The sequence below is a fragment of the Oxyura jamaicensis genome, chromosome 4, assembly GCF_011077185.1.
Source record: "Oxyura jamaicensis isolate SHBP4307 breed ruddy duck chromosome 4, BPBGC_Ojam_1.0, whole genome shotgun sequence".
Taxonomy (NCBI): Eukaryota; Metazoa; Chordata; class Aves; order Anseriformes; family Anatidae; genus Oxyura; species Oxyura jamaicensis.
Window position 1 is genome coordinate 46,929,177 of NC_048896.1, and position 16,325 is coordinate 46,945,501.

Genomic DNA, 16,325 nt, shown 5'->3' on the forward strand with positions numbered 1-16,325 from the left:
CTCCGCAGAAGTATTTAATTAGTTTTCATTCTTTGAGTTTTTCTCTCTGAAAAAATAAACATAAAAAATGGTACTTGGGAAAAAAAAGATTAAAAAAAACAGCAGAAAAATTAGATGCTAGTCCTCTACTAGACATGAACATGTCTAATGCCTGCTTGGCATGCTCTCACAGGAAATCAAAGACATGCATTTAAATAGCTTTCAGGCAGAAGGGGGGATCAGAGCCCTAGGCCTCCTACACTGAGTATTTCCAGCTCCGCAACCACAACCTCCTTTTATCAAGGATCTAAGCATCCAGCTCCGTACTTTGTTACACCACACATCAAACCAGTTCATTTTAGGAAGGTCCCTATTGGCTCAAGCTTACAAGCAGTCAGCTTGTTCTTGAGCTGCACAGGCCTTTTGGCAAGCAATTAGAGGTTGGTAAGCATTATTCTCAATATTCAAAGATGTGCCTAGATCTAATGAGTTCCCGGAGAAGCAGAAAAATCTTTTGTTCCTCAGAAGAAACACTTAACATTGGGAATGATGCTCTAATATGTCCTATACATCCCTTCCCCCGCAGCCCTCCACAGGACCATGTCAAGGACAGGTGGCTCAGTTAACACCCTACTTCGTTGCTTCCACCAGTCCAGACTCACATTTAAGCTCACTTTTAGAATGCACAAGAAGAGAAATCATGTTTATCTGCTACAGAGGGATGAATTTCATCATAAAAGAAACCTTACTCAAAATGAAAGGAAGCACGATAGTGGTCACAGTAGAGGTTACCTTGAAAATTTGTTCTTTTTGGTTATGAGAAGTGTTACATTACACTTGAACACAGTGAGTTTATTTTCTCTCAAAACCACAGTCCAGTTACACAAAACCCGAGTCAGCCAACAACTTGAACACTTCTTTCTTAACTAATTCAGAAGGGAAACATAGAGTTTCTTGGTAAAGCTGAGGTCCAACACACATCTGGAATAACATCATAATGACATTTTCAAAACACAAACCAAATAATCAAACTTGATTTACTGCAATACAATCTGAACCCTTAATGAGGGGCTAATTCAAACAAGACCTTCCACTAAATGGTGGCTTCTGTTGGTACTCTACTGGATTGCGCATACAGTGCCCCTACTTCATAGACAAATCCTATTTTAACTCACTGTAATTATACTGTTAAATATATATACACACACACACGAAGAAAGTAATGAAAAACATTAAGCAGAGTTACTAAAATGAATGTAGATCCTTTTTCTTGTTATTTCAAACTTGGAGAGCATGAAGTTTGAGAGTATTGCAAAAAGATCGATTAGTAAAAGTATATGCAAATATACACAGATAATGTACAGGCATCATATATGTCTCTTATTGTGTTTTCTCCATAGGTATAAATCTGCTGAGCTGAAAAGTTGTTAATTTAATCCAAAGCTGATTATGAACATTCAGATAGACAACTCTAAATACTGACTCAAGAAGTAATGTTTTACAGATTTTTTTTCCCTCCAGATTTTTCTTGTCGTTGTTGTTGGTTATGCTGTCCTTATCATGGACTCCTGCATTTCACCAGTGGTCTTAAATATTTAAAGATTTTCATAATAACATTTATAAGTAATGACCAAAGCAGCAGCAACAAAATGAATGCATAGAAGAAGGGACTCACTAGCTTGTTGATGGTGCTGCTCCTCACTCTGGGATATGTTGAATTCAGAAGTAATTATTTTGCTTTCCAATAGCAAAGTCAAAACACTGTCCAGCTTCTCCACAGAAGAAAATCTAAAAGCCTGTTCAAAAGACAAATAAATAAAGTCAGCTCATGTGTTGCATATGTATTTTTAACTTTATCCTCAGGTTGCTAGTGAATCAAATTATTCAGGCAGCATTATTACAAACTCAGCAAGACCAGCATAGTTTCTGAAAGTTACAGAAGAGGTATTATGATATACAAGGAGCAGGATAAAATGATGCAATTGAAAAGAAACAGATATTATAATTTACAAAGTTCAGCTGTGACTAAAAATTCCTGAAAGACAGGTAAGGACAGGAAGATTTGTATTTATCTATTCTTGATCTAGATATGACAATGTTATCTAATAACCAGGAGCTGTTCTAACAGATGCCAGGTACCAAACCAATCCAAGGTCTCATTAGAGCAGTAATTCAGGATGAGTTTAAAGAATACAGTAGCACTGCTACTGGAAAGCTTTACATTAAGATCGTGCACTTTGCTAGGTAGGGAACAGCATCAATTCCATCAGCCATTGGCCTGACACTGCTGCCAGATTAAGAAACTGATAGCAAGCAACCAGTTAGATGAGCTTCCTACCGAGTACTTAGTCTTTAGACAAGGGAAATCCTCATTGACTTCTACGAGATCATTTTTTGATTGCCTAATTCTGCGTGGACAAAAGGCCAAGATTCATTCCTAACGACTCTCAAGGTAGCCATAATTAAGTACTTTTTTCCTTGGTGTGATGAGAGGTATGACTACAGGGATTTGAATGGGTAAGGATGTTTTAACTAAGCGCTATAAAGATAGTCTGTGTTGCTCTGAGCACCAAACGAAACTCAGCAACAGCAGCAGAACACTCAGGAGTTGGTTTACACTTGACACAAAAATAATCCTGCAAGTGTTCAAAGCCAGGTTGGATAGGGCTTTGGGGAACCCGATCTAGTGGGAGGTGTCCCTGCCCATGGCACTGAGGTCTGTGACAGATGATCTTCCAGCCCAGACCATTCTGTGATAAGTAATGACTTAGGAACAAGCTCAAATGAGTGCATACGCAGAAGCTGTGCCACGATGAAAGAGGCTCAAACCCACTGGTATTCACTGAAACAACCGTATAGCAGGAATTCCCCTCTACAGAGTAAATGTGTAGGCTGGCTGCTAAATGAACTAGATCTGAACTAATATTTTATATTTTAATTTCCTCTACAGTGGCAAGGACATCCCATACACACTTTGCTTCCTATCTAGCCCTCACTGTTCAAAATAAAAATGAAAAAACAAATTAAAACAAAAAAAAAAACATAGCAACACCTGTCTTTTACTATCTGTCGAGAAATACCTGAGGAACAGTTTCACAGAGACCAGTTCAGACTGTCTTGTACTACAAAAGCCAAATAAATACCCCACAGGCTCCTTTCAGCAAGCACTCGAGGTAATCTGGCCTTCCAAGGTCTTCTGGAAAAAACAAGAACAGAGGCAGGAACCTTTCCTTCCCCTTTTCATTTAGGCAGAAATCTGGGGGAGGAGTACCTCGGGAACGTATAGCTCTTACTTTGCACTTAAACAACCAAAGTGACATGAGATATAGCAATATTTCTCAGTCTGAGATGGAGCAAATTCTTGAAATGAGAAGGGCACACAATTCCGTGAACTTGCAGCAAAATTTTCAAGGTCGCAAACAGTTGCATGCTTAACCACATCAAGCTGGTTAGTTTTTACAAGAGGTAAAAACAAAAGGTCAGTTTTTACAAGACAGGCCAATTTCTGTCTCAGTGTCTGACCTCCCAAAGGGAGCAAATTGAATTAGAGTTAGATTTGTCATGATTTAACAGGCCTGCCTTCCAAAGACCAGCCCATCCATTCCTAGGAATTTGAAGGCAGGCACAATGTGCTTTTGATACAGTTATCACAGTGAGATTTGCTTCAAGTTTTCTGCCTCATTTTTTCTCCTCTTTCTACATGTATCTGAAACCTGAAGGCTCAAGCACGTAATTTAACAAGTGATCCTGTAAATGAAACCTTAATGACTAGCTTTGCTCTACTACTCTACAACAAAGGCATGCTACGAAAATCTAGTTTAACTATTAAAAAATACCTACGTTAATGCCTTTCAGCTCATACACAGGAAAGCCTGTTCCACTAGTTACGTGAAGATATAAGCCGAAATAAGAATGACACAGAACCAGCAATAGGATCAGTCTGCACTCTCCAGCTAGCAGGAAAGAGCTCCATACTAACACAAAGGTGATCTCCTCCTGGAAGGAATTCACTTTAGAGACTTTTACTTTACTTTACTTCACCTTTCAGTTGCAGAATGCTCTCAGACAAGCACACTGCATGTATGCATTCTGACATCCCCTGTACAGCTCTCTATAGGCCTGTGGGAACTTCCTGAGAAACCTCACCACCACCACACACCTCAAATTCATGCTGAAAAGCCAACAGGAATAGGACAGTATTTAAAGTTAAGCACGCTTCAAGGAAACGCTGAACCAGTGAGAAGTTTGTGAGAGCCCACATTTTATCTGAGAAAAAAAGATCTAAAACCTGACAGAAAATAAGTAAAAGCATGACTTCCTGCCTGTGTCCCTGGAGGCAAGTTCTTCTTTCCAGAAGCCATTCAGAATTAAGCCAGTAAGCTACCAGGCAATCCTTTTCCATCCACTCTGCTCTCCCCTTCAGTCTTAGTCCTTACAAACTACCCCAGAGCTCATCCCCAGAAGCAAGCCCTTGTTCCCTACCTCCTCCCCAGGTATAGGCACCATCTCCCCTCCCTGCCTCCTTTTCAGAGCAGCAGGACAAAGACGTGAGCAACAGAGAAGCCCCAAGTGCAGGCTATCCATCACACCTGGGCATCACAACAATAACACTCATAAAAAGGAAAAGCCCAAGCACATATTTTGCTCCTTTTGTGAATGAGATGACCTACATTCTTTCATAACTGCTAACAAAGCCCTGAAAATGTGTGCCACTGAAGCAGCATACAGACACTAAATTAACATACTCCTCACTGGCTTTAGCAGTACTAACAAGGTTACATTTACATAAAGATGAACTACTTCAGTAGTTTTTATGTATCAGATGCTACTTTATATGCACTTCCACTGCTAGATTACTTCTGCCACACAGTATGGGCGAGGGTTAAAAAAAAAAATCACGTAGGCATTTCTTACAACTTTAGCCACTGGTGGAATATGGAGATTTCACATTTAGGGGAAAAGAAGGAAACTTCTAAAATAAGAGTTGCTGATGTGGCTTAGAAAATTGAAATATTAAAAACAGTTTCAAAGGAAGTATCTTAGGAGATCAGGTGAAGGCACATACATAATATCTCCCCATAAGGCATATAGCTATTTCTCACAAGTTTTCACAGAAAAGGCTGCAGTTTATTTTCATTCTTTTTTTTTTTTTTTTCCAATATACTCTGTAACTGAAATTCTGTTTGATGACTATGATACAAAAACATCTCAAAAATCCTCAGAATCATATTATTCAACCCAAGTTTGTCACAAAAACTTTTTGACTCTGGATACTCTAAGTCACTCAAACTAACAGGAACCTATCGATTTCAGTAATAAGGATATGACCCTACTTTCCATTTTTCTGAAATCCTAAGAAATGTGTACCAAGAAACCCCAACACCGAAAAATTGAATCAATAGTTGCATTTGGTAGAAAGTCTGAGAGAAAAATCAATACAGCATGTAAATCCAGGGGAATGTTGAAATGGAAAGTTGATGAAAAGTGAAAATATATATATATATACATATATATATATATATATGAAAAAGTTTACTTGTGCGTTATAAAAACTTTTAAATTTGTATTCCTTCAAAACTTTTGGAAAGAAACTCAATTAGTTTTTACTCTATTTTCTTACACTGTAAATATTTGCTTGGTTTCTTAAAATGTCTTGCTAATGTGGCTAAATGCTTTTAGAAATGCAGACAAATACAGAACAGAAAATGATCTAAGAGATGCAGCAAAGAATTTCATCCAAAACCATGATTTGTGAAAATATTAGAATGCATTTAATCTAAAATTTAGCTAGTGTTAATCTTTAATTCCTCTCTAAAAATAAAAAGAGGAATTTATAGGTGCAGAAGTCCAATACTTTGCTGGCCTCCCATTATTGCAAATGAATTGACCTGACCATCAGTGAAAGGAATGGATAGCTGTAAGCCTATTTATTTGTTGGGTTTGGTTTATCTGTTTGGGTTTGCTGGGGGACAAAGTAGAGAAGGGGACAATAGTCTTCGTGTTGATATCATCTCCAAGTTGCCACAAAGGCCATCAACACAATATACAATATAATGAAAGCATTTTACCAAAGCATTGGATCTTTGGTATGCATTACTGTAGCCATTTCCTTTCATCAGAGAATTTTAATAAGGACTGCAAGCATTTGTGAAAATCTTGAACTTTTCTTTGAACCACAGAATGATATTGCTTTGATCAATAATTGCTGTAAGCTTTTCTATTTTACTTTAATTTTGTTTTCCATTGTGTTTGATTGTTACTTTGCATAGATAAACCACTGTTGCCCCAGGATACTTTTGCAAATAAGCTGATAGTCTCAAAGGTTTTAATTATCCTGGTTAAATAAAAGTTACTACTACTCCTGCTACTTGATGGGAATTCTAATTAGCACCAAGGCTGTTCTTTTTTTCTTCGTGTGAACACATTTTAGATTAAGTTAAATAATATTCTGTAAATTGTATTTTTCCAATATGTCTTACTGCCATTAAATCAGGTTCACATGAAAGCTTAAAGTATTTTAAAAATTTGTGGAAATGGCTCAGCTACCTAGCCAGTTAACATACCTCACTCCGTGGCCCAGTGGGTACCATTAAATGCAACGACAAATCTTCCAACACATGCACACTTACAGAAGAGTTACCGTCAGTATGCTTTCTTATACAGCAGTCATCATATTGCATGGGTTGTAAAGCTTGCTTGATTATGAAAATTTTCTCGTGACTGGTTTTCCAGTTGCCAACACAGTAACATTAAGTTCACGGCATAGAGTGTCTACTCATTTAAAAGCTTGCTTATTACCCAGATGAGTAAAGGCAAGCAAACTGTTAAACACAGCTGATAGTCATAACACTGCAGCTGTATTTCCTGGTGCTACTGCTCTGCACAGAAATATTTTTGCATTTGTATATAATTTGAATTGCATGTATCTTACTAAATATTAAGCACGCTGGTTAAATGAAAGGTCAGACTCCTGAAGAACACAAAGAGATCTCCATTAGAAATAGCAGGTGTATCATAGCTATCTAGGTTACGACATTAGTTGTATTTTTTAATCATAATACATTTCCTATCCATAACATTTTAAATAAAACCTGTTAGAAACTTACTTCCAAGTCCTTCTAATGATGGATATTACAGAAATTTTAAGAATGCGCTTGTATTTAAAGTTACACTATTTTTTCTTGTGCAATGGCTTGTTTGCTTAGAACAAAAGTGAAATGTATTTGGAAACAATCTACCCCCATCCTGAACTGAATACAAATAACACAATACATCATTTTTTATTAATCCTTTTTTTTTTTTTATGTTTATAATGCCTTAGGTGGTAGATAAGGTAGATTTGTCACAGGAAAATGAGACTGTCTGCGCTGGAAACAGAGACTATTATTTTTGTTCTGGCTTTGCAATTACAATATAGACATCATGACAAGTCTACTCTGGCTACCCACCATTCAACAAATGATACTTGAGGTTCTGTCCTTCCTTAATAAATGTTTTCTTTTCTTATTATTTTGTATGTGCCGTCGGCAAAGGATGTTGCAGAGTACTGCAGTCTGCTGTGCTGATTTGAAATCCAGCTCAAAATCTGAATTCTTCTAAATATATGCAAAGAATGTACATGGCAACCAGCAAACCACATGAATGATATTCAGCAGCTGTAAATGGACTCTGCATGAATATCAACCTGCCTTTTTCTGTACTGGCTATGCCAGAAAAAAAATCCCATTTACTGGTAAATGAATAACAATCATCCAAATACAATGTGACTTAAGATTACTTGTTTCTATCGGCTTTAGAACATACTCAAAGGAAGGCTTTAAAGAGAGAGACATCGCTACTATTTGTTATTATTTTCATCCTCTGTAATGTAGAATGTTGTTCACTGGGCATATACAGCACCAAGGATGTTTGTATCACTCTAAATGAAAACAAAAAAAAAAAAAAAAAGGAGAGAAAAACTGTTTTCACTTGCCTGACTTGCTCACAACTAGGTATCTCGAAGCTGGGCCTCTTTAATCCTGAGCCTATTATTGAGCCACTATTCATTACTACGCAATCAAAATAAAGTCTTTACAGCATGGCATATGTTTTCTTAGCTCATATTGGCACTTACATTCTATTTTTTTCATTAACTTAATGCAGAAGTCAACTTACCTGACAAGCAAAAGCTATTGGGTCAGCCACTTTCTGAAACACACGCTCAATCTCTTCTAGTGCCGTATAATACTCGATCTGTGCTGTGGTCTTAATGACTCCCCCACAGTAGACATTTATATATACAGGGCCAGCAGGAAAATCTTAAAAAACACAAATCGGAACAGTAGCTGAAAATATTTTGCAATCCCAAACCAGACATCTCAGGGAATGAGTAAAAGAGCAGAGGAAAATACCACAGAAAATGCATAAGATATGATTAATTGATTGGATTTGCATTTCACAGATGATTTAGTGTAGGCAGTTCTGTATGCAGGTCTTTCAATCTAACATTAAAAAGCTGACAAAAGAAAATACATATCTGTAAATCCATATGAAACAAAGCTACTGTATTGCTTCATGTTAGAAAGGAGATGAAAACTATACTTCCAATTTCCAACTTCCTTTGATGGACTGATGACCTATAATCAGCTCTCTTATGTCTACAAATTAAGGAAAAGTTCATTTATTACAAATTGCTGTTCATCATTTGAAACATTTTCTTAATTGCAGGCAAGGTTCTCAAAATTGGACTTGAACTAGACTGCAGAAATTGCAGTATAATTACTTCCATTCCAGTTGTTTACCTAGTAAAAGCAAAGGAAAGAGGCATTTGTACAGTCTGTTACTTAAGTATGACTTGCTCTGTGTATGCAGCATGAGCCCTCTCTATGAGCTCATTTTATAATTCATTAGTATTCATTGTGCCAGGCATCCTGCTGTACCATACCAGCACTAGCACAGTTTTCTTACAATTCTAACTCTGCCCACTACAGAACGATAAAAATGGGCAACCCTGCAAATGGAGAAGAGTAATAGGGCCAAAGAAACTAAATGAACAGAACATTAACTTAAATGGAAAGCTGCCCAAACTGTTTTCCCTGTTTTTCTTATAATGTTAGATCAGCTAGATCCTTATTATAAAAAGGTATTCCCAAACTTCAACTTCTCCAGTTTTTGTAACAAAGATTATAGAGAAATGTTTTAAAAACAGGAAAATATGGCAAGTAAAATTACGTATGGAGCAGTTAAACCAGCAGATCTGAGTGACACAGAGAAATGGCATGAATATTAAAAAAAAGAGCAAAGAAAAAATACTTCCTATATCAGTAAGAATTATAGAGAGGAGTATAACCAAAGTTACTGCATTAGATATAAAATGAAACATTTTAGTAATAGGGTAATAAGAAAAGAATATTACCTTTCCATTTTATGGCAGTGTTTTTGAAGAATGTTAATCTGTGACTAATCAATGACATTTTAAGACTGCCACATGCCATTTAACCGCACAAAAACAATCTAATAGAGCCTAGTTTCCCATAAATCACAAGGCCTTGCTTCTCTGCATTATTAATAAATGTTCTGTATGCAAAACCCATGTACAGGAAACACCTACAAAGCAGTGGGAAGTGAAACTACTTATCAGAAAAAGTGAAGGGAATCCAAAATTTTCTCTTTACTTAAAGGTAAAGATTTTTTTTTCTTACCTAAGGCTTTCATATACTTGACCTTCTTATTCCAAGAGGCTGGCTGTGTCCTAATTCGTTGATTATCTGCTATGAATTCAATTTCAAAAGTTTCATCATCTATTTCATCTTTGAACAAAATGAATATTTCACCAGGGTTCTATAAAATTAAAATATGTTCCCATTAGTCAGTCTTTCATAAAATTATACTGAAAGCATAAAATGCAAATTAAAACATAAGTTGGAAGGAAAGTTCCTTTCCCAATACGTTCATACAAAAAACATCACAACACCAAAACATGATGCCATCTCAATGTTATCCTTCAGTATTTTACAGACAATAAATGACAAAATTAACGTAGTATTTAAAATTCAGCTTACCTACCAATATTCTAAAGCAGTATTTTAAATGCATATGTAGGTGTAGTGCTACTTCTTCTACAGCTATTCTACTCTACAGTCTAGAAAAACAACGTTCAACCATGTAACAAGAACCTACAATACTTAAGACTCATTTAAACTCTTACAATGAGCTGACAGTAAAGTAAGACAGAAGCAGCAAGTAACCCAAGACAACAGCCCTCTACTGCCTCCTGAACTGAAGTGACTTGCACTGAAGTGTTGTTACCGTATGTATAGGATATGGCATAAATGGTACATATCAAAATAAAACATATCTCTTATTACTTGATATTCAGCTGGTAATCTGCCCCCAAGGGGCATGTTATGTGGGCCAGCCCTCTGAAACACAGCCAGCAAAGTATGTGACATTTCAACTGCAACCTCCATATCTGACCACAGCCACCCAATTACATGAAGGAATGCAGCACTGGATAATGTATTTCCTCCGTTTACATTTTCACATATTTTCTCACAGCAACCCTGATCAAAACCAAACACACATGAACATTTGTGTCCATTGGACGTGTATGCAGATATGTATACAAAAATATTTCTGATTTCAATTTAAAATTAGGCAAGGCATATGCTCACACAATCGCTCATTGTGTAACTCATGCGGTATGGGTACATGCGTATGTGCCCATCATGGATTGTTCCCAAGAGACTCTCTGTATCTCCAGAAGTCGCTGACTATATGCTCCCTCTGAACTACAAGGTCCTTGTGACAGTAACATCTCTACCCAAGCTGACAAATAATTCTCATAGAAATAAAATCCCTCAGAGGCTGTCTCAAAACTATTTTACTTGCAAATCTTCTGGCTGCAGTATGGATGTGACACAAAGACAAAATAAATCCGATTGCAGTCTTCATACACTCTCATTTTGGCCCCTTATCTGAGATTTGTTTTCAAAACTGATACAGTATGAATGAGACTGCAGCAGGAAAAAAAGAACATTGACTGTTATGCTGAAGATTTTAGCATCCAAAAACCTTACCTCACATGATACTCTTTCTGGAAGCACCAATACCGACTGCTCATTAGCTTCTAATGTCTCAGACAGTACTTCTGGTTCAAAACTGAGATCTGTTTTTTCTGGAGCTCTCCTGGTATCTGGTAAGTTAAAATCAGAGTTGGTCTGGTCATCTGAAATAAATAAGGCAAAATGAGGACATTGTTAATCACTCCAGATCAATAAACATGGCAATGATTCGGTTTAAAACATACTAGAGAACTTGCACAGCATTTGGAGTCACATTAAAGGCACTGCCTGAAAGCCTGGCAAAATTCCCTTTAATTTAAATAAGGTGAGATTTTCCCCTCTGATAAAGAGCTTGCCTCTGTAGTTCTGGTCCTGCAACCTGTATTTACATGAACAGGCTCCACTCATATGCTTCATCTCACTAGGGTCAAAGCAGACATGGCCTTCAGACCAAAGTCACAGCGACCCCTGAGGTTGCAGAGAAGAGCCCATTTTGCTGTCTCGGTAAAAGAAACTCTCTTGCTGTTAGCATTCACTGGGAGAAACTGTGATTTTTACCACTGCTGCTTTGTTTGTATTTAAAGAAGGACATGCTTAGAACCTCAGCCCACCTGTCTGCAGGAAGGACTGGTGAGGACAGGGATGCACGGACCATGTAACCACAACAGCAGACACACATTTCCTTGACACTGAGACTCCATAGCCTTTGCCCTCCTTCACGAACAAAAAGATGGCCCCGAAGGCTTACATTTTTCTGTAGGATAGCCTGGGTTTGGATGTGCTACACCCATCATACAGGCAGCTTGTAACCAATTTCTTTTCTGTTTCCACCATACCAGGAAAGGCCCAAGAGCCACAGTGAATCCTTCACCAAATCAGAGTTTTAATGAGGAAATATAAAATAATTGACAACTGCATCTGCAGAGCTCTGACTAAGCCTGTGTTTTAGCAAGGCTGTTCCTCATACCTGCTGCTTCTCAGCTGTATCATTACTGCTCGGCTCCAGACACTCTGTTACCCTGTACAAAACACTCTTGCCACCCACCTCAAAGGACTGCAGCAGCTCTTCATCACGCAAGATTACCCGGCATACTGCAGACACCTGGTCAGATTAATGACAACAACCCAAGCAGCTCAGAGTTAAAAATCCTGACTGGCTGGTGAGACAATATCCTGAGAGATATCAACAGCATCTTGTATTACTCTAAATTATGGAACATCCACAGCCAATTACATTCTGGGACACAAATAACTTTTCAGGCACATCTTTGCCTTTTAAATGGATGTAGAATTAATATGAATTTGTGATGGGCAGCATACAGAACAGTAGCAATTTGCCTCTGCTCAAACAAATACCAAAGGCATTTTTACTTCTTTCCAGAAGTGCTCAAGTCACTGAGGTACACAAACCACACAGCACTCCTGAGCAGCACAGAACTCTTTCCATTCAGCATCAGTACTGGTAATTTACAATTAGTTTTCCCAGTTCTTGCCTGCCTTTATTTCCCCAGATATATCAGTCTCTCTGATACAGAATGTTCCCTCTCCTTACCAACCTTGCTTTGCTTCTGAAGGCACGGATTTTAATAAATTTCTTCTATAAAAAATTCAACCGCTAAGCAAAGTTATACTGGCGAACGTAGTACAGAAACTTTGGTATGCAGTGCCTGATTGATGGAGAATGTGTTTTGGAGATGTGTTTTGATTTCTAAAGAGGTCTCAGAAGAAAAAAAAAAAAAAAAAAAAAGTATCATTTGTCCACATTTTGTTGAGGAAGCTAAAGGTTCTGCGAACATCTATGGTGGGCGGTTCAGTGTTCATCACCAGCTATTAAAATTTCCCCAGCCTACTCCTGCTTATATCATCATGCCTTTAATGCAAACTAATTCACAATGTAAGTGATGAATTCAGTGCAGATTGGTAAAATTACACGGAGCCTATGTGTAGACGTTCTTTCCTGAATTGAAGTAGTTCTCATTCCCTTTGCTTTGGTTTATTTTGAAAGTCAAATAAACTAAACTGAGTAAAGACCATACTGAAAGAGAATCCATGCAGTTTAACTAATCCAGCTGAAAAAGTAAGTTAATTTCTCTGATTATCATGGTAAAGACTAGACTTTATTCAGCAGTGCCTTTCAGGAAAGGAAAGGCCTGAACCCTTGCAGGGGAGAAGAGTTTTCACTTTGTTGTGCCTAGGATACTGTATACCCACAACATGTACTTCAGGAATATTCTACGTTCAGATTTTAAGTCACTCATAAATCTTATGCTTAAGTACACAGAATTTGCTTCAGAAGGCAATTCATGAGGTGCATGCTTCTTCTGAAAAATCTTCTGCCACTTTATGCAAAGGAGCCTTGCAAAGACAAGAAACATTTCATTATCAGCCAGACAGAATGAAAGGACTGAATAATAAATCTGGTAGGCACTGGATTCATAGGTGCCAGCTTCCTGTCATTTATCATTCTTCAAGGATTGTGTGGACACATTCTAATCTTTGTGAAGTTCATGATAACTGTATTTCTACAGCCTGAGCTCTACTTATCAAAGGTGATAGCCGTCGCTTCCACCTTTTAACGTCTGCCATAATTCATCTAGCGAGGTCAATACTAGTGCTATCAATTTGATTCAAATTAGGATAATGTTTTCCTCCTACATTAACTGCTCTTCATATTTTTATTATGCGTAGTGACATACATTATCAGGACTCCAGCCCAGCCAGAATTAGGACTGCATTGCTCTAGAGTTTACACAAATTATTAAGAGACGTGGCTCTTACATCACAGACTTTGATATTTCATAGAATGACGGATTCCCCTGTTGACTGTGAAAAGTGGTTAGCAATTTATTAGCTAAAAACAATCAAGCAAGACCTCTTCCAGTAAATGTCAGGTCTGTATTATATATGTATCAACGAAAGTGATCCACAGCAGTCTAAGAATAAGAGGGATTTATATCATCACTACCCTGCATTTAGTGAGCAAACTCTAGAATCACCATTTCCAGCACTCAGACTCCAACCAGCAGTTGCATACTACGTATCCTAAAATGGCGTGGAACACGGAACAACCAAGCAAAGTGTTAGTTATAGAAGCTGAACAAGCAATACACCATGAATTAAGCAAACCATGGGCTGGTGGCAGTAGCTAAAGCAATATGGTTCATAAGGGTTTAGTATCACAGTAATAATGTTCTGTTAAAACAGATGGAGCATATGTATAGACATCTTTTGTGTTTACTGTGGGTAGAAGGTGTTATTTGCTATACAGGTCTTTTGCACATTTGAATTTTGGACACCTTCAATGTTAATCCTCTTCATGGTCTTGCATTTAACCAGAAAGTGATGGCTAGGGAGCCTCATCAATTGTTAAGGCTTTAAGAAAAAAAATCATTTAACAAGAATTTAGAACTGGAGGCTAAGATTATCTTAAAAGAAACATAAAAGGAACGTCATTATAATCCTGAAATATCTAAAAGAGTGGATATATTAAAGGGTAGGTGTAGCTGGGTGAATGTGTTCTTTTAACGTTTTACATTAGTGACCTATCTGTGAGGTTCTTAAAATGTAGCAGTAATGATTAAAATAATGGACGACTAAAAACAGATCCTTTCTTGCAGGGTCGAAATATAAGAAGTTATTAACAATAACTAATGATGCTTAGACAGCACTATGAGCTAGAAGCTAAAAAGAAAGCAAAACCTACAAAAGTCTTCACTGACTATTCGGGGTACTCCTGCTGGGAATTAGCATCTTTTATAGAGGGCAATGCTCCATCTCCTTCGGGCTGTTTTTGTTGGCTTGCTTTTGACGAGTATCACTGATCTCCACACAGAAAAGACTGATCTTAATTTGAAGATCGGAGTTAAATAATCAAATATTTTACCTCGTATTACTGCAACAGTTATTCAATTAATTGGGCAGGGTGCTGATGTTTTCAGTTTTACATCAATCTTTTCTCTTAAGTCGCATAACTTCAAAACATCAATTTGGTATATTTTACACAAAAAAGTTTTGGATAGCATTATTGCTTTCAATTCCACGTTTTTATCTGAATTCACTAAATGACTTTGAAATTGCTTTCCTTTGCATGAACTGCAATTTTCATGAAGCCCTTCTAGTCTCTTGTACATTCAACAACTAATGCCTAGCCGAGGCTTCTGAACAACTTCCACATCACATCCGACCTCCTCCAAAAAAAGAATTGTAAATATCCTCTTTAGCTTTTCCTATTGCAGTCTACATGTGGGTTATAAATTGTCTGTCTTTGATTACTTGCTACATGTTTTGAGTCAACAATGTATGCGACAGATTTGGGGTAATAAAAATAGCAGAAAACAAACTTATAAAAGATTTATATGTTTTCTAAGGTTACTCATGGATTGAGTTTCACAGCCAAAATTTAGTTGGCTTTACAAAAGCAAAAATCCTGCTAGCTGTATGATTTTCAGTCCTTCTTTAGGTCTTGCTAAAGCAATGCCAGCTGAAGAAAATAAACTGCCTTGAAAAAAGTCCTCACGTATCCCTAAATCACACAACAAATAAGAGGAGGGAAAACAAGTAAGAGGAGGGAAAATAAGGGGCATATCAGCTCAGACATGACAAGGAATGGAAAGGTGATTAAGCACAAACGGCCAACCTGCCACGCAAAAGAAAAGATGGGGTGTTGCAGTGTCAAAAGATTAAAGCGAAGAAGATGACGGAAGAGCATTTTGGTCAGATTCAGCAAATTGTTGAGGCATGATCACAGTGGGATGGCTCCCTAGCATGATGTGAAGTATGGGCAGTGGTCGTCCCACTTTGTTCTGTGAGGTAAAGAGAGAGGCTCATGTAAAACTGGCTTCCTTTCAGTTCACTAGCTTGAAGTCAAACACACATGAGCATCATCAGAGATGAGGACTGAAAGTAGAGCCAAACACACACACAAAAAGGCAACCTCCTAAGTGTAGAAAAATCAGGAAAAAGACTTAGGCACATCACATTCTTCCTGCACCTCACCATATGTTTAGCATAGATGATCATGAAAGTTAATCCTCTTAAAGTGTGGCTGTTTCTAAATGCTCTATGACCTCAGCAGAGAGTTGCAGCAGAGTGGCAATCAAAGCCAGCTTCTAACCACAAAGATTGCTCTAGAGAAGACCTGAAAAAGGCTGTAAGAAACATGGCACCGCAAACATCCACAATGTTGGGTTTGCCATTCAGTGAATTCATCTTACTCAGCATGAACTTGGGATTTATTCATCTTTACCATAAATCTTTGCTAAGATATAATTTCAAAGCAAATCTCATTTTCTACTTTGTTGAAAA

At 37.5% G+C, this 16,325-nt stretch overlaps 1 protein-coding gene across 6 annotated transcripts in view; it reads right to left on the minus strand.

Annotated features, from left to right (window-relative positions):
* BANK1 (B cell scaffold protein with ankyrin repeats 1) overlaps positions 1 to 16,325 on the minus strand; it is a 138,928-nt gene that overhangs the window by 88,329 nt on the left and 34,274 nt on the right. For all 6 annotated transcript variants that reach the window (XM_035325067.1, XM_035325070.1, XM_035325069.1 and 3 more), the window contains 4 exons: positions 11,037 to 11,185; positions 9,660 to 9,798; positions 8,134 to 8,276; positions 1,655 to 1,775 (listed from right to left, as the gene is read on the minus strand). In XM_035325067.1, the coding sequence (XP_035180958.1) occupies positions 1,655 to 1,775; positions 8,134 to 8,276; positions 9,660 to 9,798; positions 11,037 to 11,185 (552 nt within the window). The remainder of the gene's footprint in view (positions 1 to 1,654; positions 1,776 to 8,133; positions 8,277 to 9,659; positions 9,799 to 11,036; positions 11,186 to 16,325) is intronic.